We start from the raw sequence: 15,272 nt of genomic DNA, 5'->3' as shown, positions 1-15,272 counted from the left end.
GCTCTGGCTCTCCCACTCCAGAATTGCTTGGGGCAGGGCCTGATCTGCATTCTACGGGGTGCCCAGGTGATTGTGACCAGCAAACAATGATTTCAGAGACAGAGATCTTCCTCCATCCCCAGCTCTGCCCGTCTCTCATCAGTCCATGTCCAGCAGCACAAAGGGACCCTCCCCTCCCCAGCCACAAAATGTCCCCTCTCCTTTTCCCCTCTAAGAGAACCTGATGAGAATGGTGCCTTTCCAAGTGTCCTTCCCAGACAAGGAGCAACAGCATCACCTGGAAACGTGTCAGAAATGCACATTCTCAAGCTCCACCCAAGACCTACTAAATTAGAAATCCTGGGGATGGGCAAACCCAGTAACCTGTGTTTTAACAAGCTTTCCAGGTGATTCCAATGCACACTTAAGTTTGATCACCACTGGATTGGAGAATTTCACAACTGCAAGAGAGAATGAAGACAGACATAACTCCACGTAAGGTAGAACCAAGTTTATTAATGACAACCTTTATTACAACCACTCTCAAGTGTAAAAAATAAAGGGTGATTAATTAAAATTTAGAACTCACTTGGACTTGCTGTTTGGCCTTTCACTGGATGTGCCAAAGGGTGGGAAGCTCGCCTGATTCTGAATCAACTGGTCAGGTGGAGTTCACTAGAGAATGAGGTAACAAACAAGACAAGAGTGCCAACTGGAGAGCTCAAGTCTTCTCCACGTTGGAATGACAATATGGGAGGACAACAGTGGTGGGGGCAGAGATGAAACAAAATCATCTTACAGCCAGAATATGGAACGAACATCTCTAACTACACAGAGACACAGAAACACACACATGCAGAGTCATACACACCTTAACTCTGGAGACTAGATTTTCAAAGAATTTTTGTCCTTTGAGCAGATGGACACATTCATCAGCCACAGCGATGCAACATGGGGCTGAAATGGAAAACCTTGCTAAGTTTCCACCAACTATGCTAGCTGGCTGCCCAGTTCTGTGTTGGTTAAGTGTGTCATCACCGTAAAATACACCTGTGGTCTTCCCAGTGTTCCACAGACTAACATCTCCTCCCCAGGGGGTGCGACATCCTGGTGGACCTGGAAGATTAAAATCTGGGGGCAAAACTCATCCCTCCCACCTGGAATGGGGGCAGGTGGTAGTATCTGGAAGTGTTTCCCACCTTGTGTCACAGAACACTCGCCCCATCAATGCTCTCCCCTCCAAAGAGTTTGTGCTTTGTTACCATCCTGATGGTGAGTCTGTACTAAGAAAAGAAGGAGCTCTGGCCATGCACTCTGGGGTTTTTTGTTTTTGTTTTTAATAAAAACGAACTAAAACCAGAAGAAAGAAACCATCAGAAGCTTTGATTGTGTCCACATCATTTCAGAATTGGGTTTAATTCCCTTCAAAGAGAAAGACGGGGAGGCTGCAGAAGAGGCCACGATGATCAACCGACACGGTTCAGAGAGTGTTGAGTCCACAGAAGCATTTGCGATGGCCCAGACGGTCCCTTCGCAGACAGGGAGGACACATCTCTTAAGGCTGTGAACCCACGAAATAAATGCTGACTGAATAACGTTTTTAAAGGTTTGTAGAAAAGATGGCAGGAAAAGGAGCTGGTGGATTGATTCACAGGTCATGCAGGGAGATTATATAAAAAATTAATATTCGAGCTGAGTAAAAAAAATCTTTAAAATTTAAGAAACTGTATCATAGCTTTCACTTTTGGAAGAAGAAAAAAACAAAAACAAAAAAACACCCACAACAAAACGAAACCCATAGTGTTCCAGAGTTTCCAAAGAATCCGGCGACTAATTTGGTTCGCTGCAGCAGTTACTACCTCCTCATCAACCTCATTTTCTCCTTGGATTTCACGGATAAATCAAGCTCAGGCCTACTTGGAAAAGAGATCTGTCCTGCTAAAATTCAGCATCATGAAGTGTTCCAAAGCCCCTGCTCAGCACACAAGGAATCTACAACTTCTCTTATGAGGAGAAACTTCAGGAGAGACCAGACGTGCCCACCCAAGTTCCTTGTTGAATGCGGTCACAAAATCCGAACCCAAAGGCAAGCTGTTTTCTTCTTGGGACCATGGTTGTAGCAGTTCCTTGAAATGTATAGTGAAGGGATGCCGAGAAACCACAGCCCTCCCAGGTAAGGGGTTGAGTTTTAGAAAAGACGCACTTCCTCAGGCCATGGCACAGAAGGCAGCCCTCCAACTACCGAAGCAGAGAACAAGCCTTTTCCACAAATTCAGTACATCTGGGCCCCCCACCCTCCCTTTTTTTCTCATTTGATAAGTATCCAACCACCCAGAAATTCATGGCTACAATAGAGATTCACGGCGCAACGGCTTTCATACTGGTTAATTTTTTTTTTTTTTAATTCTGTCAGTGAGCAGCATTTCCCAGTTCTACCCCCCCAAAACTAAGTTCTGATGGCAGCTCCATCAGGTGGGATCGCAGGATGCCTCTGTGATTAGGGTCCGTGCAGCATGGGTATCAGTTGGGCGCACTGGAGGGTCAGGAAGGCGGGGTCTGTCCAGTGTCTGGAGGCAGCTGTTGCAGGTACTCTACCAGCTAGCCCTGACAGCTTCAATATCACTCACCAGGTTCTGGGCCAGGCAGATCCCAAAAATCTGAGCAAGGAAGGAAAAGACAGTCAAACAGTAGAACTTCTAACTTTAGATTAGGCTTTTCTTTGGCTACTGAATTCCACTTTTTTTTTTTTTTTTTTTTTTTGCGGTACATAGGCCTCTCACTGTTGTGGCCTCTCCCGTTGCAGAGTACAGGCTCAGGGGCCATGGCTCATGGGCCCAGCCACTCCGTGGCATGTGGGATCTTCCCGGACTGGGGCACGAACCCGTGTCCCCTGCATCGGCAGGCAGACTCAACCACTGCGCCACCAGGGAAGCCCTGAATTCCATTTTTTAAAAATCTTTGATTTTTTAAAATTGAGATAGAATTCACATCCCACAAAATTCATCCTTTTAAAGTGTATAATTTATAGTGATTTTCGGTATATTCGTGAGGATGTGCAACTATCACCGCTATCTAAATCCAGAACATTTTCATTACCCCAAAAAGAAACTCTGTACCCATGAGCAGTCAGCCAGACCCCACCCCCATCCCGACAGGCCTGGCAACCACTAAGCCACATTCTATCGCTATGGATTGGCCTATTCTGGACATTTAATATAAATAGAATCATATATGGCCTTTTGTGTTGGTCTGCTTTCATGTAGCAAAATGTTTTCAAGGTTTGTCCATTTTGCAACAGTAGTTCAATCTTTTAGATGGCTGAATAATATTCCATTATATGGATACACCACATTTTGTTTATCCATTCCTCAGATGATAGACATTTAGATGGTTTTCACTTTTTGGCTATTGCAAATAATGCTGCTCTGAACATCTGTGTACAACTTCTTGGGTGAACATGTTTTCAGTACTTTTGGGCACATACCTAGGAGTAGAATTGCTGGGTCATATGGTAACTCTGTTTAATTTTCTCATGAACTGACAAATTGTTTTCCAAAGAGACTGCATCATTTCCATTCCCTTCAGCAATGTATGAGGGTTCCAATTTCTCCACATCCTAACCAGCTCTTGTTATTGGTTTGTCTTTTTATTATAGCCATCTTGATATGTTTGAAGTGGTATGTCATTGTGCTTTTGATTTGAATTTCCCTCACAATTAACGATGTCATTACAAACAGCTAATGTGTATTTCCTTTGGAGAAATGTCTATTCAAATCCTTTGCCCACCTTTAAATTGGGTTTGTCTTCTTTTATTGTTGAGTTGTTCTTCATATGTTCTATGTACAGGATCCTTAACAGATGTACTGACGTGCAAATATTTTCTCCCATTTTGTGGGTTCTCTTTTCACTTTCTTGATAGTATCATTTTCAGCACAGAAGTTTTTAATTTTGAAGAAGCCCAATTTATCCACTCTTCCTTTGGTTGCTTGTGCTTTTGGTATCATATCTAAGTAAACACTGCCTAATTCAAGGTCACAAAGATTTACACCTATACTTTCTTCTAAAACTTTTATAGCTTTACCTTTTACATTTAGGTCTTTGATCTGTTTTCAGTTAATTTTAATTTTTATTTTTTGGCCAAACCATGCGGCTAGCAGGATCTTAGCCGCCCCCCCCGATCCCCCCAACCAGGGATCGAACCCAGGGCTCCTGCAGTGGAAGCTCAGAGTCCTAATCACTGGACCACCAGGGAATTTTGAGTTAATTTTTATAGGTGATGTGAGTTAGGGGTCCAAATACAATCTTTTGCCTATAGATATCCAGTTGGTCCAGCACCGTTTGATGAAAGGACTATTGTTTCTCCATTGAATGGCCTTGGTTTCCTGGTCAAAATATCAGCTGACCATAGATATAAAGGCTTTTTTTGAACTTTCAATTCCATTCCACTAATCTGTAGGTCCAACCTTATGCCAGTACACTCTATCTTGATCACGGTAGCTTTGCAGTAAGTTTTGAATTGGGAAGTGTGGAGTCTCCAACTTTGTGCTTTTTAAAGTTTGTTTTGCTATTCTGGGTCCCTTGAATTTCCATATGAGTTGTAGGATCAGCTTGTCCATTTCTGCAAAAAAGGCCGTTGTAATTTTGGTAGGGGTTGCACTGAATCTGTAGATCAACTTCAGGAGTACTGTCACCTTAACAATATTAAGTCTTCCAATCTGTGAATGCGAATGGCTTTCCATTTATTCAGGTCTTCTTTAATTTCTTTCAACCATGGCGCCTCATTTGTGACCCTCTAAGTTAAAGGTATCACATCACCATAAGATGCAAAGCCTAGCTCTTGGGACTTCCCAGGAGGAAAAGTAGGTGCTCCCTTCCCTCACTAGCACTTTGGCAAGGTGGCCCAGAGAGAGGAAGGAGCAGAGTGTATCTGTGAAACTCCAAAAAGCCTGAGCCTTGCCACTGGGCAAGGCTCTACATCTGACCATTCCTGTCTGACCAGTTGTCACAACGCCGCATTACTGAGCCCATGGCAATGTTGGAATGCCAGCGGGCAGATACTGACCCAGTCAATTTCTCTTTCTTGAAAAGGAAAAAAAAAAAAAAAAAAAAGGTTTCCTAAAGTCTTTCAGGACAGTAGCATCTAAAATCAGAGCTTTAATAAAATACACACCAAATATAGTTGAGGTCTGTTCCCCAGCCCTCCAATGGGTCTGAAAAACTGTGAAATGATGGTGAATAAGCAAAGCTCCTGTCCTGGTGAGCGCTCTCCCAGGGCATCATTTCCCTGCGACATCCATCTTACCTGTAGCAATGCAATGCCTATGAAAATACCAGCCACAATGGTTAAGTTGTCCTGCAACCACTTCTCAAACTGGGGCACACAGCCTTTCGTGTAGATTACAATCTGCTGATCGACTTCCTTCAGAAGGGAAGAGGAGAGCACAGCGTCACTAAGCAAGTTCAAAAGCTCCTCCAACACCCTTCGTGCTAAGCGACAAGATGAGTTTCCACTTACTGGTTTTTGCCTGGCATCATAGCCACACTGAGTGTTGATGACATCTTCCTGGTGGAGAAAAGAAACAGAAGAGTGAAATTCACTGTCGTCAGAGAGAAAGCCCCCCTAGGGGTCAGCAGAAGACCCCTGTTAAGTGCTGGTCAGAAAATGTCTATTTGGGCACACAGACGTCCCAGGCACCATGTTAAACACCTTTACACACAATTCCATGAAATTATTATAACCATCCTCAGAAGTAGGTATTAAATATCCCTTCCTTTCCAAATGAGGAAAACTGAGACTCAGGAAATATCAGAAAGACTAGTAATTCCATTATGTGGGAGGCTCTAGATTCAAAGTTGATCATCTCAAGAAGCTTATGGGTCTAGGAAACTGGAGACATAAAAACCACAGTTAAAGGTTTCTTATAATTACTTTCATAATGACTATCGTCACTTATGATCTTCTGGGGGGAATTCTACTTTTGAATCTATATACTTGTATGTGATTTAAATGATTTTTCAATGAGAATGAATTATTTTGGTAATTAAAAATGATACCCTGACCACACAGCACATGGACAGATGCCCTGAAATCTTATAGGCCTGATCAGAAACGTGGGTTCCACTGCTTTAGGTTTGTTTATGTTTCCCCTCTGGAGGGTATGGGGTGGATTTTATTAGCTCAGCATTTATGGAATGAGATATCTCTACCCAGAGGATCTGTCGTTGAAAGGGGGGCACAACACCTGAGAATCTTCAGAATTCTTCTGATGGAACGGTAACTCAGGGCAGGGGCTGGAGATGGAGAGGGCAGGGCTTGCGTCTACTGCCTGGGTGGGCGCCCTGGGCTCTGCGCTGGGCGCTCTCTTGCCTCCCAGCCTCCTCAGAGGAAAGGAGAAGTGAGCTAGTGGGAAAGGCTGGCGTTGCCGCTGAGGGCTCGGAGCGGGGCAGCACAGTCCTCACCGCCTCTGTCTCCTTCAGACCCCCTCTGGTGGGCAGCCTACGAGAGGCTGTGCTTTGCTACCTCAGACCACTGTCCCCTCTTCTCTCTTTTTTTTTTTTTCATTTTTTTAAATCGAAGTGTAGTAGATTTGCAATATTGTATTAGCTTCAGGGGTACAGCATAACGATTCAGTATCCTTACAGACGAGCCACGCCCCCTTTTAAAAAGCCCCGCATCCCCCCTCCCTTGCAGGGGAAAATCGGCCATGAACTCATCAGCCCCCACTCCGCTCTGTTCCTTGTGGAGAAGAGCGGGTCTGGGAGAGGACACCTGGGGACGGACCAGCCAGAGAGAGGCTGAAGAGGGCCGGGGGCACCTTCTCTCTCACATGTATTGTTCTAACCCTCAATTCTGCCTTTTAACTTACAGCAGGGGTGCTGCAGTTTAAGCTGTTCTGTATACCAGGCACATGATTTGACTCAAAATACAATCAAACCTGTGGTAAAGAGGGTGGCTTGTGAACAGGTTTTATGTTTTTGTTTTTTTAAAAAAAGAATGACTGTAGTCATTCCGGCCCAGGGTCTGGGCAGCTGCAGTCTTCCTGCAAGTGGTCTCATCCTACCTTGTCTCAAACGCTTCTGCTACTCCTAGTATTCCTTCGGAGCTAAGTCAGCAAGAAAAGGGTTACTAACCCCAAGCAATGCAGAGAGCTTCCACACAAGCCCATCCTTCTTGCAAAGAAGGAATCACAGGCAATACAGGCAGCTGCCTGAGCCTAAGCTCAGTTCCATCACTTGCCAGCAATGTGAGCTTGGGAAAGTTACTTAAACTCCACGGGCCTTGATTTCACCTGAAAAGGGAAGATAATGGTGGTATCTGCCAGTAGGGATGTTCCAAACTTAAGCCAACACACAAAAAGGCTTAGAATAGGAACCAGCACGTACCGCTAAATTAATGTCAGGGATGATTACTCCTACGGGGAAGATCTGAGCACTAACCCCCCTACAGGAGCTACAGTTAGGAATGAGAGGGTAAGAAGAGGTTTCCAGAAAAAAACCACTCTGCTCATCCCACACACGCTCTCGGTGTGATGTGCGGAGCAGGCCAACGGGTTGCTGGCAGCCACTTACTGCGGGGTCTTTAGTACAGCAGGAGAAGGGCACGCCGCATCGCTCTCGACTTGCATTGGAATCTGTGCAATTGAAGTAAATATTTAGGTTCCAATCATCAGCTCCAAAAGCCCCACAGCACTGCCACTAGAGCAAACAGGAGAGAATTAGAACATCTCGACTTGGAGGCGACCAGGTGCCTACACTTGCACCCGCCAGGACGACCCACACCCAGCCTCTGCCAGCTCTAACCTTCTCTGTATCTCAGAATTTATTTTTAAACCAACTGAACCTAAAGGGCCCCTGTAAAAGCTTCCAAGGTAAGGCTGAAGGTTTGTAAGGATGTGTTGGCGTGAGACTTAGAAAACAATTGATGAGACCCGTGGCGTTAGGTGGAAGACGGGCAGAGCAGGAGTTGTACAGCAGGGCCCAGTTAGAGATAAGCAAGACAGAAAACAGTGGTAGTGTCTGAAGGAGGCAGCTGGGGTTGTGGGTAGGAGATCTAGAGGCTTACTTTTTTTTAAATTTCCATCTCTACACCTGAACGGTTTTTTAAAAAATCCATTTTATTGAGGTGTAATTGACATACAATAAACTGCACATATTTAGAGTATACAATTTTATAAGTTTTGACGCACTTATACATCGTAAAACCATCACCACAAGCAAGATAGTGAATGTACTCGTTACCGTCCCCCAAGTTTTAGAGGCTTACTTTTCATTCTCTATCTGTTTCTACTCTGAATTTTTATAAACAAGAGCATGTATTTACATTTTCAACCTGAAACAAATTCAATCATCTAATTAAAATATAATCAAACAAGCTGTTAAATTCAGTGGGTCTTAAACGAGGCCTGATTCAAGGGCTGCTTCCATCATAAGCCCCTTTGACACTCCCCATGCTGGACTAGCCCTGCTTCTCCAAGTTAAGTAAACATCAAGCCTTGACCATTTTAAGGGTTTCAAGACCAATAGCTACTTCAAAGTTTTCAAGGCCATGAGAGAAAAGTGAAATCACATGAAATAACAGAATCTCCATATAAAGCAGACAGCATCTCAAGACAACGTGTATCCGCATGTTCTTCCAACTCATCGAGTCCTCCGAGGGTTTGGGCTGTGCATCTCCAGTTTGCCTACAATGCTCCATCAGATTTGTCACGCAAACTAGTCAGCAATAATACTTGGCAAGGTGTGAGCTTGCATCCATTATGACCCAACAAAACAGTGAAGCCTGCTGAGGAGATGAAACAGGGCTTAATTTCACACCTGAGGGACAGCAGGCTCCAGGACAGTCGTTGCTGTCACCGAACAAAGGCAACACAATTCAGCTCCCTTCCGAGCACCTAAGGAGGGCAGGGGGCCTCCCTCACGGCGAGCGCCGATGCAGCCCTCTCCTCCCTTTATCAAAGGGACCCCAGCTCACTCTGGAAAACTGTCCAACCAAGAGCCAGCCACTGGTCCGCTGAGTTTCTGTCTGCCCTCCAGTTCTGCCATATACGTGAATGTCACGGACACGGCTCTCCAGGTCTGCTCACCTTATCCAGTTTCTCAGCGCATGCAAATAAAGGCCTGTCAGTTTGTAGGACAATAACACCTGAAGCCTCATATAAAACCATGTACGTCTTATGAGAGTGTCATGCTATCCCCATGAGTTCAGTAGTTGCTACTATTATTCCCATTTTACTCTTGGGGAAATAGCTCGAGGTCCTATTAGCCCAAGGTCACTTAGCTAAGCAGATTCTGGCCCTAGCTGTGTCTTCCGAACTCTTGTTTATACCATTCTGCGTTGTGAGTGGAACAGGGCATCCGCTACTTCGTTCGCACCGCAGAGGCTGTCACGTCGTAACGTTGAGAAACCTGAGTGGGATGGTTCTACTCCACAGGCTCTTCATTTGTGAGAAGCCACCGAGGCTTGACTTTCAGTTTAGCTGCAGGTTCTATAATAATATTTGGATAGGCACAATCCTAGGAACTTTGTGGATAAACATTCTATTGACTAAGTATATTACTATGAGCTATGAAGTGTGGAGAATGATCCAAAAGGGGGCCAAGAAGAGGAAAGAACCCACATCTAACACCAAAGAACAGGGTTAAACCTACAGCAAAACAATAGTCTTCAAATGTCGATAGGAATGGGCACCTTTGACTCTAACCTTTTTGCCTAAGAGGTTTCTTCCTTGTTCTTAGTAGAAATTGAGGTAAGTGAAAATAAGACATTTCCCATTAGGGTACATATCGTGTATGCCCTAGAACAGGTCAGAAAATAATAAATACACAAGCAAACAGACAAAAACCCATGCAGAAAAGTCAGAGGTAGGTTCCAGCTGGCAGATGCAGAAGCCAGGAGGAGTTTTCATTGGGGTCACCCTTCCGAGAAGGCTTTCAACTTGAAAATATACCAAATTTAAACTTACATATTCCTGGGTGAAGTCTATGAGGTTTTGCAAATCAATGTCATCCCTGTACGCTCTGATGTTGTTGTTTATAAAGAAATACAGCTGGTCTTTGATCCAGTCTTTGAAAACAAATGCCAGAACCCCGGCCGTGAGCTCCAGGAAGAAAATAATTCCCAGGAATACAGAAAACTAAAACAAAAGGCACATACACAGAGAACAGTTATAAGGGCTATTTTGATCCTATACAGTCAAATGTTTCCTTCTAAAAAGGTTTATAATACCATTGGGTTGTTACCCATGTCAGTTTCTTAAGATTCATTAATAGAATAGTACACTCCAAGAAAGGGTTTTAAAAAATCACTTCAGAATCACATTTTAGGGGCTCTGGTGTTCCATTTGGTAATTAACCAACAAAGCCCATAAGCAGATGTGGATAATAGGAATTCCTCATTAGACCCACATTAAGGCCTAATGAATTTCTCCTGATTAATGCATTCGTCAGACGCTTGAACAACGACCTGCTCCTACCTCTAGTAAGCTTTTGTAACGCTGAAAGATAAATCAGCCCAGTATTTTAAGATCGCCTGTCATTTGTTACTGTGGCCTTGATTCTGTATGCAATCTAGTCCTTTTCCGGATTCAGATACTGTGTTAATTCCCCTTTGCACCTGCTACATGGGGTGAAACAGCAGATGGGTTCATTTTAGGTGAAAAGGTCAAAGAGGAACTGGGTGGGGGCAGCTGTGACGTGAAAATAACTTCCCATGATGAAAACAAAATGAAACCACTGGGTTGAGGGCTTTCTTGGGACAGCAAGCTGTGCCAGCTTTCCTTTGTGAAGCACCAGGCTCAGAATATTTTAAAGAGCATCAACACGCAGCCAGAGGAAGACTTCCGGTTGACGCAGACAGCGAGAATTTAAAAGGAAGGCTGGAGACCATGGGTTGCAAGGTAATTGCCCATAAATCTGGAGAAACTTCCCTTTCATCTAGAAGACCCAGAAGTGTCTCATCTTAGTCACATCAACGTCCCGCTCACGCCCACGGTTCCTTCCACTTCCTCCCACCCCCATGTTCTCACCCTTTTCAAGCTATTTTGCTCAAGCCATTTACGAGAAATGAGGCCGTGAAGGACCAGAGGGTAAACGGCAGGCAAACTTCCGTGGACAAGGGCAGAAAGGGTGGCACTGGGGCCACCTGCTGAGCCGAGCTCCTGAGAGCTCCTGCCACACAGGAGAGGCTGGGGAGGTAGAGAGGCTACGGTCTGCTGTGCCTGCATTCAGCGAGCAGACGGCAAGCAGCCGACCAAGAGGAAAATATGTTGGCGACGGCTGCAAAGGAAGCTACAGCTACTTACGAAAATAAAAGACAAAAAACGTTTATTCAGTCAGCAAACACCTACTGAATGGCCCACAAGACATCAGGCTCGGGCCTAGGTGGGCTTTGCAGAGGCGAGGATAAGTAGGACCACAGCTCTGACTCCAAAGAGCCCCCAGTCTTATGTGAGGGTGGGAAAGGGCCGTGGGGTCAGGTCTTCCCACATTAGATGTCAGCATATCTGGCAGTGTTTATCCAGGGTGCCAAGTGCCATTCTGGGAGGATGGGCATGAGGGGAGGGGTGGAAGGAAGGAAGAAGTGCCTGCCCAAGTCTAGGACCCCAAGGTCTAGGTCCCAACGCTAGACGCTCCAGCTCAGCCCCTCAGGTTCCATAGAGCTCCTGGTCATCTGTCCTTGATGAATTCACTTTAGAAACAGAATCTAAACAGTTCTTAACCGTCATCAGTAGTACGCCTAATTTCAAAGTGAGCTTTCCTCAATCTAGAAAAAAGGAAAGAAAAAAAATCCTATCACTTTCACACAATGCCTACCCCACCACATAAAATGACTCCCTCCTTTAGCGGGTACTACTCTACACAGGTAAATACGACAGTTATCACACTATAGAACTGAGAGAATCATAGCTAGTTCACAGGCGCGCACACGCAAAATAGCAGAACAGAGGTCATGCAAAGGTTTTCATTAGATTTTTGTTCTCCCCTCTATCAAGGTGAGGCCCAGTCACCCTGGTAAGTTTTTTCATAATGTTACATAATATATGTATCAGAAATTGAGTCCAAATTAAATTCTTATCAAATATTTGGCAGAAATCAGCATCCTTCGGGTCCTATGAGCTAATTTCCCCCATTTCTGAAGGTGCAGAGACTGACTCACAGGCTTCATCCAGGGGCCTCAGTCAGTCAGGAAGCTCCATTTTCTCAGCTCCCGGATTTTTTCCCCCCAGTAGTTCTCTTAGCTTTATGACATCAGATGTTTGAAGCTGTTTGGAGCCATGTTGACATTACTTCCTACTTCCTTCATATCTCCTGCTCAAAGCATATTCTAGGCCCGTTTTGATTGTTTGTACTAAACGGAGAGAGAGGGCATTTAAACTATTCTCCAAGACTTAAAAAAGCCAAGAAACAACACAGTTCTCTTCATTTCCAATGTGGGACTTTACAAATTAAGATGCCAGTCTAGAGAAATGTATGTCTTTCTGCCTGTTCAGCTAGCTCTGGTATCTTCAACTACAAAAATCATCAGCTATATTACACAGGCTACCCTTATAAACTAAACTCTATGCAAGTAAGCCACCTTAAAGGGGAGACTAACGCTGATAAAATAGTGGCCAGTAGTAAGTATGATCTGTGGCCCAGTGAGGCTACAGAAAAGCTTAGTGAGGTGAGCTCAAGCATTTACAAGTATCTCACACCAAGAAGACGGGCAGGCTGGTAGGTCACAATCAGGGACAAAGCTCTCCTGAGGGCTCCAGAGGTCAAGACTCGGTGAGGAATGAAGGGGTGTGTGTGTGTGTGTGTGTGTGTGTGTGTGTGTGTGTGTGTGCGCTTGGAAAACTCTTCCCAACACAGACCTATGTATAAAGAACAGAGAACCAACTGCTCATCACATTGTACACAGGACCAAGCATCCCTTGGTTTTCCCTGTTAGCATGAGTCATATGAACTTTCAGAACAGCCTCCAGAACCTTGTCTGAGGCAGAGCCGCCCAAATGCAAAATGAGCAGCCCAGGGGGACAGTGCGGGGACAGCGAGTCTGCTCTTCTTAGGGCAATTCAAGAAAAGATGCCAGAGGAGATGGGGCAGAAGTGCGGGGGAAGGGAATCACACAGGGCATGGCCGTTGGAGCTAGTTCTGGGCAATGCTCTTGTTTTAAATGAAAATGCCGTTAGATGATGATGTGTCAGCCGAGGTGGAGAATGACCCTAGGAACAGGGGATATAACGCTAAGGCTGTTCTTCCAAAGTCCCACCATCTTCCCTCACCACAGGATGGCGGGGTTCTGAAAAATCATTTTTCTGTTCTTGGGGAGGGGAGTGGATGCTGTCGTACGTTGGGCTGTGAGACAGACGCTCACCAGAATGCCAAGCTCGAGACAGACAGACACACTTAGCTGAAGCTGACCACTGGCGACACCTACCAAACGGATTTCAAACACACACAAGTTAACACATGCCATTTTGATCTCCTGAGGAAGGAATCTCCAAAGGAAAAGCCTTTTACTTTTCATTCTCGACTTTTAATACTTATCTACCCCCTGGTTAAACTCCTCCTCCAAAAAGATTCAGGCTAACAATGATCACACCAAATACCCCGCAAGGGATCTAAAAATTATGCTGGTCACACAAAGGAGGCCTTTGCGCTGGCAGAGAACACAGGAGGTATGCATTTACTGTTTCTGTTCACCAGAACCTACTGCTTAACAGATTTAATCTGGACATGTCACAGACACTGTGCTTAGGTCTGGTTTCTCTAAACCAACTACCTAAACAGCTTTCTACTGACTATGTGCTTAAAAGAGGGGGCAAAAAATCATTCAAAAGAAGAAAACTAGGTACCTAGATAGACCTACCTTAGTCCTAAAGCGATTTTAGGGATTGGAATGCAAACTCACGACATCCATGTACCAAACCTCCATGGATGGCATGGGGAGGGGCTGGTGCTGATATTATTAAGAAGCCAGGGGCAGAGGAGGGTGGAGGGTGGGTATCTAGGGAGCCCTCCTAAAGGAGAAGCATTACCCAGGCCACATGCCTGCCAGTGCCTTCGGTACGGCTCACTCTTGCTGGCAGACAGGGTGTCCTTTTGATGTGAGATGAGAGTTTGGCTCTCAACCTGAGAGCGGAGTGCGGTACTTACAAACTTGAGAAGGAAAGTGTTTTCCCGTAGAGCTCCAATGCACCCAGCAAATCCCAGAATGAACATCACTCCTCCTACCACGAGGAAGAGCCAAACTGGGTCAAAGCCGCCAAGATCGGTGATGGAAGAGATGTTGGACAGAACTCCCTGGAAGCGGAAAAGAACACACAACAGGGTGCCAGGAGGCGGGGTCAGTTTTCTATCATGAAAAGATGACTGCCTCTGCCTTTCCCCACCCCACCCCACCCCAAGAAAAACTTGAGAGGTATCTGACTGTCACGTCACATCAAGAAACACCGCAAGACAGACAGACAGACAGAAAGAAAGAAAGAAAAGAAAAGAAAAGAAGGAAGGAAGGAAGATAGGTAGATAGGTAGGTAGATAAAACAAAAGAAAAGAAAAACTACTTTCCAAGGTCTAGATGGGTTCATATTTTTGGTAAAACTACATAAAGCAAAGACGTGACCCCTAGAAACCATCACCAGACCCTGTATGGAGAAGACGTGGATGTTACTTTGCTTTCTATGTCTCCAAATATAAGTGGTCTGAGTGAAAAACAGATGTGTAAGAAAGACACCTCTCAACACCCGAGAGGTGTCATCCTTACATCCCCAGGGCATGCAGATGCCAGACAAGGGCCACCTTCAAACCACTGGCACTTCTCAGGAAATAGGGTAGAGCTGGAATCTTAAAGCTCATAGGGCAGCCAGTCCCAGCCACAAGCCCCTAAAAGTTTTCCAGGGAAAAGCTCACCTCAGGTCCACCCTTCAGCTCCCTGGGAGACCCTATCAGGCTCAGATCCCCAAAGCCCACCTGGGTGGTTTGTGCTGATGGCTTTTCCACATTGAGTTATTAGGGTATTTCCTTACCCTCATTTAAATGACTTAAAAATCAAAGGTTACTCCCCGGCTTGCAACCCGTTTGTTCTCCTGCCAAAAGAACCCAGGGTAATTTCATTTCTCCACATACAATGCCACTTCTTTACTGAAATTCTTTCTCCCTTAAGTGTGATACCACATCAAATACCACCCAGAACCTAAGTTAGAAATTTTATGAGATTTTTTTCCTCTACAATGGAAGGTATATATTTACTATTCATTCTTACAGAGGCCAGCTACTGCTATTTTGAAACTGTGGAGGTATGTGAGTCTTAAATA

General features: G+C 45.0%; 1 protein-coding gene across 2 annotated transcripts in view; it reads right to left on the bottom strand.

Annotated features, from left to right (window-relative positions):
* Positions 1-548: 548 nt before the first annotated feature.
* TSPAN5 (tetraspanin 5) overlaps positions 549-15,272 on the bottom strand; it is a 179,768-nt gene continuing 165,044 nt past the window's right edge. The window contains exons 3-8 of one of the 2 annotated variants that reach the window (XM_082634023.1): positions 14,116-14,262; positions 9,942-10,112; positions 7,549-7,674; positions 5,495-5,542; positions 5,282-5,398; positions 549-2,636 (exon numbers count right to left, since the gene is read on the bottom strand). In XM_082634023.1, the coding sequence (XP_082490149.1) occupies positions 2,571-2,636; positions 5,282-5,398; positions 5,495-5,542; positions 7,549-7,674; positions 9,942-10,112; positions 14,116-14,262 (675 nt within the window). In that variant the 3' untranslated portion in view covers positions 549-2,570. Of the gene's footprint in view, positions 2,637-5,281; positions 5,543-7,548; positions 7,675-9,941; positions 10,113-14,115; positions 14,263-15,272 lie in introns of both variants that reach the window. The other variant, XM_082634022.1, reaches the window with a different exon arrangement.

The sequence above is a fragment of the Mesoplodon mirus genome (assembly GCF_964341445.2).
Source record: "Mesoplodon mirus genome assembly, chromosome: 2".
NCBI lineage: Eukaryota > Metazoa > Chordata > Mammalia > Artiodactyla > Ziphiidae > Mesoplodon > Mesoplodon mirus.
Note: the sequence above shows the minus strand (reverse complement) of the source record. Positions and strands in the feature narration are given on the sequence as shown.